This window comes from Leucopleurus acutus, assembly GCF_964270905.1.
Source record: "Leucopleurus acutus genome assembly, chromosome: 16".
In the NCBI taxonomy this organism is placed as follows: Eukaryota; Metazoa; Chordata; class Mammalia; order Artiodactyla; family Delphinidae; genus Leucopleurus; species Leucopleurus acutus.
The window spans coordinates 77,583,007-77,599,136 of record NC_139158.1 but is presented as its reverse complement, the minus strand read 5'-3'; the positions used below and the strand labels follow the sequence as shown (position 1 = coordinate 77,599,136).

The window sequence follows — 16,130 nt, the reverse complement described above, 5'->3', positions numbered from 1 at the left end:
CCAGCCCCCTGTTCCTCCCGAAGGTGCGTCCCTGTGGGCCCAGCTGGCGGCCGGGGACGCCCGGGAGTGAGCATCTCAGCTGGCCCGGGGCTTCCCTCTGTAAACAGCGCAGTGTTTGCATCCCAGGCCTGGTCAGGGCTCTCCCGGCCAGTGGGGCCTCCCTCCCGCTGTGGTTCCAGGCATGTCTGGGGGCAGAAAACAGAAACCAGCCCTGTGTTTTCCAGGCTGCCAGGCTTCTGAGAAGTTCATGCCTCAGCCCAGAAATTCCCTGCTTCCGCTCACCCCCGGCCCCTTTCAGAGAAGAGGGTACCTGCTCCCCACAAGCTGGCTTCCTGTCTCTTCCGATGAAGGGCAAGTTTCTGGGGAAGGTCTTTGGCCCCATTCGCAGTGGCCCTCTCTCTCTGGTCACGGGACCCTCTCCCACCCCAGTCCCGCAGCTGTTTGATGTCAGAGCACAGGTCATGGGGACCCTGCCGTGGGCTCTTGCCACCTGACTGTGGCCAGGATCACCCTGGAAAGAGTTTCCTAAATTCAAACTCTAGATCACAGCCCTGGGGCAACTGCTGTCCTGAGGGAGCTGCTAGGCGTGGGGGCTCCCCCCCGCTCTGTGGGGCTGGTGTTGGGGGCCGGCAGGAAGGAAAGCAATCCACTGAAAGCAATTCCTGCTGAAATAGGAGTGACTGATAAGGTTAGGGCCCCCTCCTGTGGGTGCCTCCAATTCCCACGGGGGCTCATTCATGCTGATGGGTCTCTCAGGGAGAAATGGGCTGGGATGTTTTCATGCAGAGGTTGCCACCTCTAGTTTCTGTGTCGGAAGGTTTGGCATCCTAACCCAAAGTCTTGCAATTTAGTCAGTTCTACTCCACACTTTTGCTGAGTACCTACCTACTATGTGCCAGGCAGAGAACAAGTCAAAGGGCATTGATTTGCTAACTCGCACCGTGGTTTGTAATATGGCCACGTGTAGAGCGTGTGTGTGTTTGTGTGTGTGTGTGTGTATGTGTTTGCGCGCACGTGCCCAAAATCAGGCATGCAAAGGAACAGCCCAAGAGCTAGAATGGGCAGCAGAAGATATAAGTTGCCTCAATCAGGTCCTCCTTGGACTTCAACGGTTAACTCTGATCATTTTAGGTCTGAACAAAAAGCTTCTGTCTTTACCATTAAACCAACGTTTCTTGGCGAGGCAGGAAGGCAGGGTAGAGTGGTTTCGAGTTTGCGCCCTGGAATCCCGCCTGCATTTAAATCCTGGCTCAGCCACCTGCTGGCTGTGTCACTCTGAGCAAGTCCCTCCAGCTCTCTGAGTCTTGGTTTACTGGACTGCAAAATGGGGTAATAATAATACCACCTACTCAGGGGGCCTTGTGAACACCGAATGGTTAATGCATGTACATTTCTCAGACCAGAACCTGGCACAGAGCAAGTGCTCAGAACGTGCCAGCCTCCCGCACGATTTCTTTTTTTTTTTCCTGAATGAATCAAACCGTTTCTTTCCGATTTGTGCCATAGGAATTATCCAAAGCTCCTTCTCCCCACCATCGATACCAAGACAGACCACCTTGTGGATTCCATTCACCTGTGTGGGGAATCCCCACGCAGCACGCTTTCTTGACACCTGAGGCCAGCCAGGTCAATTGGCAGGTGCTGGGTGAATGAGGGGCGGTCCCTGCCCTGTGGGTCTTACAGTCTCACGGGGAAGAAGGATAATAAATACAACAGAGAAACGTATTTCAGATGGTGAGACATGCTATGAAGGAGAGAAACAGGTGCTGTGAAAGGAGACCCTGGACAGGGTCTCTCAGAGGAGGTGACGTTCTCCTGCCCCAAGTGTGCCAGGAGGCCCCCTCCCCCAGTCCCCACGGGCACCCTGCTGTTGTTCCCCAGCCGAGTTCTTGTGTGGTAGGCACAAGGTAGTCTGTCTCAGTTTGCCTACCTTCCCTCCGTTTCCTTCCCCACCTCCTTCCTTCCTTCCTTCTCCCTCCCTCCCTCCTTCTCTCTCCCTTTCTTCCTTCTTTCCTTCCCTCCTTTCTTTAACTGCCAAATGACTTTCATTAAATATACATAAGATAGGGCTTCCCTGGTGGCGCAGTGGTTGAGAGCCCGCCTGCTGATGCAGGGGAGACGGGTTCATGCCCCGGTCCGGGAAGATCCCACATGCCGCGGGGTGGCTGGGCCCGTGAGCCATGGCCGCTGAGCCTGTGCATCCGGAGCCTGTGCTCCGCAACGGGAGAGGCCACAACAGTGAGAGGCCGGCGTACCGCAAAAAAAAAAAAAAAAAAAAAAAAAAAATATATATATATATATATATATATACACACATAAGATATAAAAAATGATAACAATACAAATACCGTGTGCCTACCCCGAGTTTAAAGAAAAAGAATATAACCATTACCTTTGCACTCTTGTGCCTTCTAAAACCATTTTTTATTTGCAAATTTTTCGGTTATGTTTCTCTACAAGAGCACTCGTCAAAAATTTTTCTCTGATTTTCATTCTCACAGTGAAACTAATTCTTATTTGGGGTCTAATTTTTTTAAATTGAAGTACAGTTCATTTACAATATTAGTTTCAGGTATATGACAAAGTGATTTAATTACACATATATATGTGTGTGTGTGTGTGTGTGTGTATATATATATATATGACACACAGATCTATATATATTCCTTATTTAGATTCTTTTCCGTTATAGGTTATTGCAAGATAGTGAATAATATAGGTCCCTGTGCTGTACAGTAAACCCTTATTGTTTATCTACTTTATAAATAGTAGTGTGTTAAAATAATTCTTTAGTATCAAACTCAATGCTCAAATTTCCAGCTGCCTCATAAATGCCCTAATTTTTTCCCCACGGCTGGTCTTGACTCTGGATCCAAGGCAGGCCCACACGGTGTGGTTGTTTGAAATGTATTTTCCATTTCTTTCATCTGTGCAGGCCCCCTTTATCTTTTTCCCCTCTGCCATCTTTGCATTGAAGAAGCCAGGTGGTTTGCATGTAGGCTGGGTGTTGCTGGTTGCAGCCCCAAGGTGCCATCAGTCGTTGCTTTGCCCTCAGCATTTCCCGTAAATCAGTAGTGAGATGAGTGGCTGGATCAGATTGAGTTTGATGTTTTGAGTGAGGCTCCCTCATACGTGGTGTGTTCCTCCAGCAGAGGTGTCTGGGGTCTGTCTCTGTTCGGCAGTGTTCACAGCCATGATGTTCCACGCCTGGACTGAGCATGGAATTTTGAGTGTATTTTCTTCCCTCCCACCTTAGACTAGTTGCTATCCTCAATTTTGTGTTTGTCACTCTCCTTTTTTAAAAAATAGTTTTACCACTTGTTTGATTCTCTAAACAACACACTGCGTTTTGCATGCTCGTGAACTTTACATAAATGCCGTCATTCTGTAAGTAGTTTTCCGCAACTTGCTTCTTCCTTCAACATTACGTTCTTGGCATTCACAGGGTGTCGTTTTTGTAGCTGTAATTCTTTCCTTTTCTCTGCCATGTAATAGTCCATCGTAGAGCTCATTTATCCTTTCTGCTGATGGTGGACATTTGGTCATTTCCAGGTTTTTTTCCCTATGCTGGTACAAACAGTGCTTTCCCAAAATGTTCTTTCTCTGCACACAGAGGCGTTTCTGTCGGGTTGTACTTACAAGTAGAACTGCTTGGTCATTGGGCGTACACATCTGCCACATCAGTAGACAATACCAAATTGTCTTCCAAAGCGGTTGTACCAGTTTATACTCCCATCAGCATCACAGAAGTAAGTACATGGCTCTACGTCCTCCCAACGTTTGATACTGTAAGATTGCTAAAGTGTTTGCAAAACTCCTGTGGTTGAGATGGTATCTTTCAATGAACAGAAACTTCTAATGTCGTTAAATTTATTTTTGGAAAGGTTAATGAGCTTTTTGAATGTCATTTGGGACGGTGCTACCGAAAATGTGTCGTTGGACTGGCAACAGGCGTGTCACGTGGAAGCTTGTTAGAAATGCAGATTCTCAGGCCCCACCCACCCAGAGCTGCTGAATCAGAAACACTAGGGTTGGGCCCAGCAACCTGAGCTTTTACGAGCCCTCCAGTGATTCCTCAAGTCTGAAGAACTGGTTTAGGAAATCCCTTTCTACCCCATGTCATAAAGAGAGCTTCTCCTGTATCATCTTCCAAACATGTTACAGTTTTATCTTTCACACTTAAGTCTGTAATCCACCTGGATTTGATTTTTGTGTCCAGTATGAAGTAAATTTCTAATTTCATCGTTTTCTGTGTGGATAAGTAGTGGCCCCAGGCCACCTATTGAGAAGTCTGTCCCTTCCCCACGGGCCTGTAATCCATCCATGTTGTAAATATCGTTTCCATGTAAGTGCAGGCCCCTTCCTGCTCTCTCGGCTTTGTTCCATAGGAGAGTTTGTCCCCAGTTCTTAATTACAGCCGCTTTGTAGATATTCTGGACTGCTGGCAGGTTTAGTCCCCAGCTTGTTGTTCCCCAGAAGTGTCTTTTTGCTTTTCTGCAGACACGTTGGAGAGTCAGCCTGTCGGGCTCCACAGCATGGCATTGAGTCTTTGTGTCAACTTTAGATTGTGGAATCCTTGGCTCAAATGGGGGAAAGTGGACATTGTACAGTACTGAGTGTTTGTGGGGTCCTTCTAAAACCTGCTCAAGGTCATCTTTTATAACAGAAGTAAAGCTAGAGCCACTTCTCACAGGGGCTTGCTGTCATTCTGGCCACCAGCCCTGCGGCATGGGCTAGGCTGCATCTCACAAGCCCATCATGGTGGTCCCTAAACCCACCGCCCCCCTCGAAGCTTAGTGGCCTCAGTGGATGCATCCTCAGGGTTGAGATGACAGAGGGCTATAGTTGGAAAGGCTGACCCACCCATCTCTTAAGTGTCTCCAGTTCCCTGAGGATATGCTACTCTTTAAACCTGCCTCCTGCTAAGGTCTTTTCATGGGCAATTTCTAGCCACACCCCAGTTGGCATATGAAATGGGCTCAGGATAGAGATGTTCACAAATGGAGAAAGTTTCTCCTCCTTGAAGTTGGACTGAGTGGAAAACAAAGGTTGAGGGTTCCAGATTCCACAGTCTTGTCTTAAGCCCATTTGCGGCACGGTTTAATACGCCAGCTGTGTACCACCCTCGGTGCTAGGTGCTCTGTGGGTGGTGTGGGCCTTGCAGAACTTTGGAGCCAGGATTTCACTAGTCAGATAAGGAGCCAGGCAGGGGACAGCATGATCCAAAACTCAGAAGCCCTGGCTTCTCCCTTATGACAGCAAAGCATGATTTCTCTTGGAATCTGCTCTACTGAGATGGATGTTACAATACCCCACATTTGGCCATGATGAGGTCAACACTGGGGACACTGAAGGGAACACAAAGGCTCAAAGTTCCTGCCCTCTTTGAGCTCACAGTCTAAACATAAACGATAACACCAGCTAGAATAAGTGCTATGGAAAAAGGTAAAGCAGGGTGGAGGGGAATAGAGAGTGGTGTGTGGCATAGGGGGCCTGCTGTTCCATAAGGGAAGCATCCCAGAGGAGGTGACATTTGAGCAGAGATCTTGCTGATAGAGCCTTGCAAATATCTAAGGAAAGAGCACCCTGGGTAGCGGGAATAGCAAGTGCAAAGGCCCTGGCGTGGAAGTATACTTGGCGCATGCAGAGAGTAGAAGGAAGGCTGGGGGGACTAGAGGAGAGTGAGGAAGAGAAATGCATACTCTTTGATCTCAAAGGAATGGCCTTTCCCAAGGCCAAGTGGGGTCCCTGGGTCCCAGCAGTGGGTTGGTGCTGGCTGGTGAAAGTCCATCCAAATGCAATTCTGACTAGAAAGCCAGCAGGTGTCCAGCTGCAGATAGTTGCAGATAGAGGCAGCCACTCACCTCTGTCACCTTCTGGGATAACCTGGATTTCCCCATGAGATAGGCCCCTGACTGTGGAGGCTAAGATGGTTATACTTTCTTTGGAGAGAGGGCGACTTATATGCCATCAGAGCCCGAAGCCAGAATCAGATTGACACCACGGGAAGGCTTGGTTTCCTTAGATCTAGAAACCCAGCTTGCTGGTGGTTTTGTGAGGCGTGAGCTTCAACTTTCCTCTTCTGCAGGAGAATACTGCCAGCAGAAGCGAGCTGGGGTGGCCCCAGTCACAACCGGGAAGCTGCCGTCTCTCTCTGAACCCCAGGCCTTGGCTCTACTTTAAGTCTTAGGAAAATCTAGCACCATCTCACCTTTTAGATATGTACCCCGGGCTTGGCATCGTGGTCCCAAAGGGGCCACGTCACTCTTTGCTTCCTAAATCTCATCCCCCAGATTAACTACAGCAAACATATATGTTAGCTCACCCCCATTTTTCCTTGAGTACTATATGGGTGACTTCTACTGGGTAACCCTGATAAAAGTTGGGGTCTCCCACGGACCAGTCTTTGTTCAGAGTTGCACTCAAAGAAGCAAATTCTGACTGCCAGATGATAATTACAAAAGAATTCCCATCTTCAATAGCTTGAGCCAGACTGGGTAGGTTTGAATCCTGGCTCTGTGACTTAGTAGCTGTATAAGCTGGGTATGTTCCTTAATCTCTCTGTGCCTCAGTTTCACCATCTGTAAAATGGGGACAGTTAATACCTACTCTGTGGGATTACTGTGAGGATTAAATATATGTGAAGTGCTTTGTAGAAAGTGCTATATAAATTAATAAAATAATGGTAATTATTATTCTACTACATGTATCAGGACATCTCATCTATAACTAATAGAACAGCTGGCCAGCAACCTTCCTACTAGAGTTTCAGACCAGCTCCTGGAGACCGTCAAAAACCAGACTCAACTGGGCAAATTCTGGTTAAATCCAAATCAATTCGGAGTTTGTGTTTCATTCATTCATTCATTCAACCATCTCTCCAGAAAAATTAACTGAGTACCTACTATGTGCTGGGCTCTGTCCTGGGTGCTGGGGTCATGGCAGTGAATGAGAGAAGTGGTCCCTGCCCTCACGGGGTGATGACAACCCAGTGAGGGGTTGATGCTTCCATGTCTTGAGCTTCAAGATACAGGGTCCTTATAGCCTGAGCCATGCTAACTGCCCGCCCCAAAACCAGGATCCATCACCATGGTAACCACGTGCAAGGGAAAGGCGGGGTTCACCCTGATCCAGCTAATGCTGAGCTTCTGTGAACACTGGCGTGTGCCCACAGAACTGTCGGTGGCCATAAATGAGATGACATATGTGAAAGCTGTGGTCCTGCATAGGAGGTGCCACTAAGTGTTGCTTCGTCAGCCCGTGCACACGTGGTCCTTTAGAAAGTGTGGAGATGAATGTGGCCACCTGCCCACCCCCTCCCCCCAAGGTCTTTCCAAATGGCCAGGCTCCCCTGTCAATGCCTGGGGAGCAGCTCAGGCACCGCTCTCTCTCGGCCTTGATGGAGTCGTGTTGCACATGGATTTGGAGTTCTGCATTGTGAAGTCTGATTTGAGTGGAGGGTGGGCCTGAGGGTGGATGCTGGCATGAAGGCCCCAAGAAGCTGTGCTGGGAGGTGGGGCCTGTCTCATGTTGCTGGACCAGAGCAGGATGAGTGCATCTCCCTGGAGGCTGGCTCAGGGCAGGGGACCTCCTCCCACCCCTCAGGGCTTGGCATCTTCTTGGCCGTAGCTGATCTGCCCTCCTCCCAGTTAGCACCTAGGCTTCTTACTCGAAACGGGAGCCTCAGAACTGCCATGTTTACTCATCCTGAGAGCTGAGGACCGTTTGGGACGAGGTGCGGCATTTTTCTCGTAAGCCCCAAGGTCTTGCTGGTAAGATGTCGGTGGCTGGGGGCCGTGCGGGCCTGCTGCCAGGGCTGGCTTCCGGAGGCCTCTGGTTTGCAGAATGTTGGTGACTCAGAGGCTGTTGTGTGTGTCACTAGCCCAGTGCAGCCAGCGCACCGTGTGGGGTGGCCTGGGAGGGGGCCCCCCTTTGGCAGGATGTAAAAATGCACCTCTAGGAGCCTGGCTGACCTCAGACCCACCCACTCTGAAAATTCAGAAATAGCTTCCAAGGTGAAAGTGCTTTGGTGAGAGAAGGTGGCCTGGTCACCAGTCAATTCAGTGTGTTAACCACATGTTCTCTGTGGGGTGGACTAATACGTACTAACAGTGTTAGTAGGAACAGCTGCTAACATGGGTTTTCTTTTTTGTTAACTTGGCATCGTTCCAACCGTATGCATTGCCCACCGTCTTTCTGGGAGGCACATTATTATTCCCATTTTACAGATGAGGAAACTGAGGCCCAAGAAGTGAAACGATCGACTCACATTCCGTTAGTGAACGTGGGGTACTTACAACGTGTCGGACGCTGTTTACAGCACCTGTCATGTGTCTACTCAATTGATTCCCTCTGAAGTTGTTAAGAACCGTCATTGCCCGTTTTTGGCAGGGCAGGTTCAGAGGGGGTCAGGGCTTGCCTCAAATCCATGGCATGGCATGGCAGGCTGGACTTGGACCCCAGCAGTCTGGCTCCCACCTGTGTGTTTCCCTGTGGCTCTGCCCTGGTGTGAGCCCCTCACTGCTGTGCTCAGCCCCTGCACTGGGCCATCTGTGGCCACCACCCTCAGACACTTACCACCTTACCAGACACAGAAAGGCTGAATCCGTGAGGTCAGTGGAGGGCAGGGAAGCGAGAAGGGGCTGTTGGCCAGAGGATCCCGGGCAGCAGTTGAGGCTGGATGGCGGCAGAGAAGTGGGATTTGGATGCAAGGGGGGGCTTTGCCGGCACAGAGCCACATGGCACGAAGGTGTGTGTGTGTTTAGGGGTGTGGAGGACACTGGGGCCACAGCAGCTCCTGCTCCTTGTTCAAACCCTGCCTCGGAGTGTGGCCTTGGGCAAATCACTGAACCTCGGCTGCTTCGCCAGCAGATGCCTGCCCTGTGAGCACACCTTGGGATATTAGAGAGGAACGGTCTTGGGTAGAGCAGCGCTTACAGGACTGTCTTCGCTCAGGCCGCCATAACAGAATTCCGCTGACTGGGTGGCTTAAACAGCAGAAGTTATCCTCTCATAGTTCTGGAGGCCAGAAGTCTGAAATCAGGGTGCCCGTACGATCGGGTGCTGGTGAGCCTGCATGCCTTCTCGCTGGGCCCAATGAGTGAGCAAACAAGCTCTCTGGTCTTTCTTCTTACAGGGCACTGATCCCATCCTGAGGGCCCCATCCTCATGGTCTCATCTAACCCAAATCACCTCCCAAAGGCCCACCTCCAAATACCATCACACTGGGGGTTAGGGCTTCAACATGGCAATTTGTGGGACACAGTTCAGTCCACAGCAAGGACTGTACAGGTGAAGGTTTGATCGAGGGGTGTGTGTCAGGAGTTAGGGTTCTGTCTGCATGTCCTGGGAGAGTTAAGGTATCTTAGGGACACCTGGTGTAATGTCACACACACACACACACACATAGTCCTTGCTGGTCACTCCAGGCAGCCTTTGAGTTGGCCATCTGTGCCAGGCCTGGACCTGTGAATCTCACTTAGAGAAATTTCGGACTGGGTCTGGTCCTGGCTTGGACCTGGTGGAATTTCTTTCCAGGCAGCTAGTGACTTCTTGGGCCTGGAAGGGGGTGGGCTGGGGAGCCCAGGGGTCCCAGGTTTATCTCGCTGTCACTCAGGCACTTGGCCCTGCACCATCGTCCTCTGTCTCCCTCTGCAGGCTGGTGCCAGTGGGCTATCAGGTGGGTCCTGTAGTTAGGGCTTGCCGAGTGCACGTGGGGACGGTCTGCAGGTCAGTCAGTTCTCACGCCAGACTGGGCTGAGGGAGTTGAGAGGGAGACAGGACAAAATGCGTAAGACTGATGGCAGCGTGAAGTGGGTCAGGCTGCCTCCTTATGGCACGTGGGCTTATGTCAGGCTTTGGAAACATGTGGATGTATGTACGGGTACCCTTCTTGATTGTGGGGAGGGGGGTGGTGGTGCCGTGCTGTGAGCTGGTCGTGACACATGGGAGGACATGGCATGATCTGGGAGGTGAATTTATGGAAGGATAAGGTGCAGACTAGGCTAGAAGATTCCGTAAATATCCCACGAATCTGTTGCAAGCAGCAGGGGCTGTGCTGGTTTTCGAAGGAAAGTTCACTTGAGGCAGGCCTGGGGCTTTGGACCTCTTCTCAAAGGCCTCGGGGAACTTCACAGAGTCTCTTGAGATTCTGCGACACGAGGAAAGTAGCTCAGGATGGAGCTGTTTCTTCCTGCTCCACGCTCCCCCCCTTAACCCACCTGGCGTGTCTGACCCGCCTTCAGTTCTCTCTGCCGCATACGCAAGGCTAAGGAAACGCAAATGTCTTCACAGAAATGTCTGGTTAATTCCGCCAACCTCCAAAGAGAAAGATGGCTTCCCAAACAATTAGGTATTTATTTTCTCATCTCATTTGTGGCTGCAGGCTGAGCTGAACTGTGGGTTTGGGTCACTGCTTCTTTCCCGAATCTCCACTGGCCGTAGTAACAAGTGCTTTTCTTTTTGCTTCTGGTTTAGTTCTGCAAGGCAGCAGCCCATGTTGCAGTGCTTGCTTTGTGGCTGCCGCCTCTCAGCAGAGCTTTGGGGCCGAGGCTGTGAGGAAGCTTCAGGAGGACCAGGGGGCAAGCCGTGGTTTGTTTAGAATGCTTTCCTGCCTGTGGTTGCTGCCTTAGAAGCCGTGTGGTTGCTTGATAGGAGAGGTGCCTCTTAGCTGCATGTAGTCGGAAGAAATTCTGCTGAATCGGAGAAAAGGACCGGGCAGAGCAGCTCAGCTCAACTCAGGTCTGAGTTCATACAGTTGTCTCGTCCTCCCTCGCAGGGCAGCTTAGCTTAGAGAATGTCTGAGTTGTTTCTCCCTAGCTTGTAAGTTGACGCGTAATCATGGAAAAAGCGGAGGATGGAGAAGATGGTAGCGCTTCTACTTCTGTGTAGTTCTACACAGGTTGGGAGGGACCCTGGTGTTTTCATTAAAGAACCATTAAACTGAACGTACCCTAGAGCAGTCTAACCCCTACGATGCAGATGCACACAGGTTTTCTCCTCTGATGCCATCCCTGTGCTCTCAGGAGGGTGGAAGCTAGTTGTAGAATTTGTCAGGGTGACAAATTGAGTATTTTCGTATTTTATCTGTTGACACCTTGCACTTTCGTGTTAATTATTCGTGTTGATTAATCAGTGAACCATTTCCAATCCATATCCTAAATCATCACCTAACCCATGAGACTAGCAGGACAATTCACTGATTTATGCGAGGATCGTAAAAATGTACCATCACTATATAGGTCTTCAGTGGTAGTCTCATAAAAGACCACAACAATGGGGCAGTGATTCTGGGACCAGAGGCCTCTCTCCCTGTCTTTGGGCGTGTTTCTAGGTGTCACCTAGGTAACATATCGTAAGTCGAGATGCTGCCTTCTCTCTCGATGTCTACCTCCATGTTACTAACAGCTGATCAACGGAACAGACGACTTCTTTAAACATGTAGGGAAATAGCATTGTATTCTTGGTTAGTGGAAGAGGATTGGATTGGACTGGTCTGTCTCCTTCCACATCTTCTCTCTCATTCTTCCATCTTCTCTATGGGTCCGTATTGCAGAGTTAGTAAACATCTGTCTATGAATAAGCCAGCTACATCATCTCCTTCAACCCTGACAGCAGTCTCTCCAGGAGGTATTCTGATCCGTTTTGTGGGAAAACTGAGGCTCAGAGAGAGGTCGTGAGACTTACACGGGTGTATTGACAGCGCTTTTGTGTGGAGCCCTTCTGAGGCATAACTGCATCTTAACTCAGCCCCCAGGGGAGCTTGATGACCTTACACATGTGGAAGCCCTGACCTGGGACTAGCACCCACCGAGCTGGGGCCGTTCCTGGAAGGATCACTCCATCTTTCTCTGCCTCAGTAACTTGACCTGAGAAATGGGCAGCGTAGCCCCAACCCCCAGAGATGGCTGTGAGGATTAAATAGGGCACGTGAACAGCCCCCTACAGAGCAGGGCGGCTCGGGGTGGGGTAAAGGTCTTAGTTGAATTTAAAACAGGCCCTTCCTCGGGCTCCTGGTACCTGCCTCCCACCAGGAAATAGACGATTAAAGTGTCTGCTTCATGACTAAACAGGAAACTGCACCTCAGAAGTCTGCAGACAAACCTATCAGTTTGAGGCTTTATAAATTCTCTGAACTCTTGACAAGGGAGCAGGCGTGGGCTTCCCAGGGAACGGCCCCTACTATTAAAAGCCGGGTGCCTGGGGTTCGGCCTCGATTCAAAGGTGCCGTTCCAAGGGTGTGACCTTGGACACGTCCATGGCACCTGGTCCCCCCCAAGTGCTACCTGAATGCGTACAGAGGGATACAGTGCAAACATCTTGACTATTTTAGCGCCTTGGAACTGTTTTTTCCAGTGCAGTGAGGTGACAGAGGCTCTTAGTTTCTGGATGTTATTTTGAGGGTAAATCCAGAAGCATTTGCATATGGAGGGGATGTGGGCTGTGACCAAGATTGACCTGAACCACCGGAAATGGGGAGTGTCTGTTTCCTATGATGGGACGAGTGGAGCAGGGGGCAGGGCGGCGATGATTGTGGCCATCAGGAGATGGGGTTTGGACCGTGTTAAGTGTGAGATGCCCGGCCGGTAGTTCGATATCTAAGTCTGAAGTTCAGGGGTGAGGTCCAGGCTGAAAACATTAATTATTTGGCCACTGTCAGGATAGAGGCTTTTTTTTTAAGGCCCTGAGGGAGTGGTCAGACAAGCCTCTGCTCTTGGCTTTAGAACCAGCCAGTGTGGAGTAGTGACAGGCAAGTGTGATGAGGGAGCTGCCTTCGGGCCACGGGCACCTGGCTTTGCCAGTGGGCCTTTTTGCTTCAAGAGATGGCCTGAAATGCATGGTCCAGACTGTGTTCAGAGCCACTACTGAGGAGGTGGTTATTTTGTCCTGGGCGGCAGCAGCCCGTGACGAACGCCATCCAGTCCCAATCAAACCAACCCTAGTGGAGCCCAACATGTGGGAGTCTAGGCCTGCAACTGAAGAACTGCAGAAAAGATCTCATTATTGGGTGTTCTCTGCCTTGAAGTTGAGAGCTCATGCCTTTTGAGAGACTATTCTGGTTTACCTAAGGATGCAAGTATAGCGACATCTAGCAAAAGATGGGATTACTCCCTGCAAGAAATTAATCCCAGAAAATATTTCTACCTCAAGCACTCAAAACGGACTCTGGCCTTCTAATTTGGCCATTGAAAAGGGATTGAGAAAAGAAAAGGGATTATTTAAAATTGAAGAGAAAATGAATGCCTGTTAAATATATAGCTCCTGTCTCCTTTCTAAGCACCTTCAGTGCTCTGACTGGGCAGGGGCTATAAAAATAGTAACTTGCCAACCAGAGAAAAACAGGAAGAAAGTGTACAGTCTTCTTATGAATTTGCATGCCCACTGAGGTTGTATCACTCGTAAGAAGGAAGCAGGGGTCAAATGAGGGAGAATTCCATTTGAGCAGCTCCATCATGAAATTCTGATTTTCTGATGTGCTCTGCCACAGATGCCAGTGTTATTTTATCTCCTTGCTTGGCCGTGATTTGAAACTGCATGATATGCCAGCAACTGAGCCATTTTGTCTTGCTTTAAAAAAAAAAAAAAAAAAAAAAAAAACAACCCAAACCCCCATGATCTTGCTGATGAACTTTGATTTCAGAGATCCCTATTTCTTTGTACAAAGGCCCTCATCTCAGTGATTAGTACCCTGGTTTGGGGTTAATTCTGGCACAAATGTTAAGACGATATAGAATTGGGGCTTAAACTACAGCCAGAGGGTTGAGTTCTATCCTGGGTTCTCAGCGGCCCTGGGTGAAGAGCTACTCATTAAATGATGATATTAGCATGAGTTGGAAGCATAAGAGGTCGAAGGTGATTTTTTTTTTTCTTCTCAAAAATGGTTTTGCAAATCTTTTTCAGAGCTGATAGACACACACCTTAGCTGGATACAAAACATATTATGAAACAGAATGACTGTGATCTTTGATCCAAGAAATCAAAGTTAAAGGTAATATCTTCTGCCTTTTTCCTTTTGTTTTCCAGCTGTGTGTTTCCTTAACTTGAATTTTTTTTTGTTTTTTTGAGTAAGAGAAAACTTTACAACCTGAAGGCCCTCTCTCATTTTCCAACATTTCCTACTCTTAAGGGCTAGACCCCACCGCTCTGTGAGGGGGAACCCCCAGGGGACATACCTGAGATTCTCGGTTGGGGAGGGGTGTAGGGGTGGCGATGAGGCTCTGGGCATCTGCATGCTCTCCCAGTGGCCCCATCACCCTCTTCCAGGGAGGAGGCAGCAGCGCCAGGTTCCAGCCTTCGGCAGCTCTGCTCCTGCCCTGAGCCAGCTCCCTTTTGGTTTTGTACACTTTGCTTGGTGTTTCCAGTTAAGGAAGGCTCTCCGTCAACGGCAGGGCATTGGGGAATGAGAGAGGGGGCAGGTGGGTCAGGAACCTCTGGAAGTGCCCTGTGCTTAGGTAATTTCCAGTCTTGATCTCATCAACTCAAAGCTCCACCACCGCCCCCCAACCCCCAGGGCCCTTCTTGTGCCCTTTGGAAGGGGTTAACCATCCCCTTGCCCCGCACTTTCTGGATGTGAAACCAGGCTCTGGACCTGGGCTAGAGCTGGGTGTGGTTTTCCCACTGAGCTCAGTGGGGCCCCTGGCCTTAGCTGTAGATCCCCTCTATCGACTTTGGGTCCTGGGCCTGCGCAGAACTGTGCAGGGAGCCGGAGGCTCGGGGTAGAGAGGCCACGTGGGACAGTGAGGATGTCGCTTTACCTTTCTGTGCCTCAGCTGTTTAGATGCCGCTGCTGTTATTTAATTCTCTGCACAATGATTGGAATCAGGTAGCACGTGGTGAGCGCTTGCCAGGAACCATCCAGCGTCGGTATTGCTGGCTTACGTGCCTCCTGCTGTCCCGCTGGGCCTTGGCTCTCGGATTGTCTGTTGGTGAAAGTGGGTTTGCTGCATCACAGGCCACAGCCCGAGTCCTCTGCAGCATCGCAGTGACGGCTCACTCTGAAAACCCAGTTAGAACAACCATCAGCTTTCACGTCCATTAGCACACACAGCGGAGGGAGCTGACGTCCCAAACCTGCTTTCCCAGAGGGTGGGGCCTGCGGGGAAGTACCCAAACTTCCCAACAGCAGCATGAACCTTAGCAGGGGGAGGGTTTCCCTGGCACATTCTCCACCAGTGACTCTCAGACACCATCAACAGGCAACAGTAACACTCAGCGAAACTTGGCTGGATACCCACCCGGAGCCAGAGTCCCTCCCGAGAACTTTGCATCCGGCGAATCAGGGTGACAAAAATGCAGCTGAAATATCAGCGCTGAGACTCAGCCACTTCGTCAAAGGGCCTTTTTAGTGCGCTTCCTCCCTCCCCGATGTTAGGACTTGGCAACGCTCTGACCTTGCAGGGGCCTGTGAACTCTGGCAAGCTGGCTCTGATCTGCCTGGCCTCAGAGGGGATTTACCATCATGTAACGCTTCAGACCCCACCCACAGCTTTGGGCTACAGGCCTATCAAGGCGTTTTTGTCCTTTTCACTGAGCCGCTGAAGCCTGGCCCTTCTAGAAAGCTCTTCCTTCCGTTCCCAAGTGCCTCCAGAGCGTGTGGGGATGGCTGGGAGGGGAGAAAAGGCTGGGGAGTCGCTTAGCAAGTGAGAGCATGGTGATACCCAAGTCACCGGGGACGCCAAGGCCAATGGCCACCTTTCCTTCTTAGCTCCTTCCCACGTGCTTGTGGGGAAGACAGGCCTGGTGCTCAGGGCACAGAGTTCACTCTTGGCCTTCAGAGTAGCTTTCCCTGAGAGCGGTTAGGACAGAATGTAGAAGCATCCAGAGAACACTTCACATGCTTTCTGGTTCAGCCACCTCTTGCCCCGGCACAGGTCCCAGGACCGACCGGGGCAAGGTAGCGCGGGAGAAGGGCGGCGGGTGGGACTTGCGCCTGTGTTAGCTCTCAGATTCTTTCTTTTGGCCTCCAGAACACTGCCTTCCTGGTTCAGCAGCGACTCTCTGGCCGACCCCAGGCTCTCGAGGGCCCTCACACAGTCTAGCCAGACTTCAGAAAACAAGCTTGAGGTTTGGGAGAGAAATAAGATGGGGCCTGTCCTCTCTCTCCTGTTGCTTCTTTCTCAAGGGGTTAAGTT

The 16,130-nt window shown here is 50.3% G+C and overlaps 1 protein-coding gene across 4 annotated transcripts in view; it reads left to right on the top strand.

Moving 5' to 3' along the window:
• The window catches only part of NFATC2 (nuclear factor of activated T cells 2), a gene marked incomplete at its 5' end in the record, with an annotated part of 154,326 nt that overhangs the window by 132,899 nt on the left and 5,297 nt on the right, over positions 1-16,130 (top strand). For 2 of the 4 annotated variants that reach the window (XM_082856978.1, XM_082856976.1), the window contains one exon: positions 13,900-14,083. The exons of the other annotated variants lie outside the window; for them this stretch is intronic. In XM_082856978.1, the coding sequence (XP_082713104.1) occupies positions 13,900-13,943 (44 nt within the window). In that variant the 3' untranslated portion in view covers positions 13,944-14,083. Of the gene's footprint in view, positions 1-13,899; positions 14,084-16,130 lie in introns of those variants that run through there. 4 annotated transcript variants of the gene reach the window in all.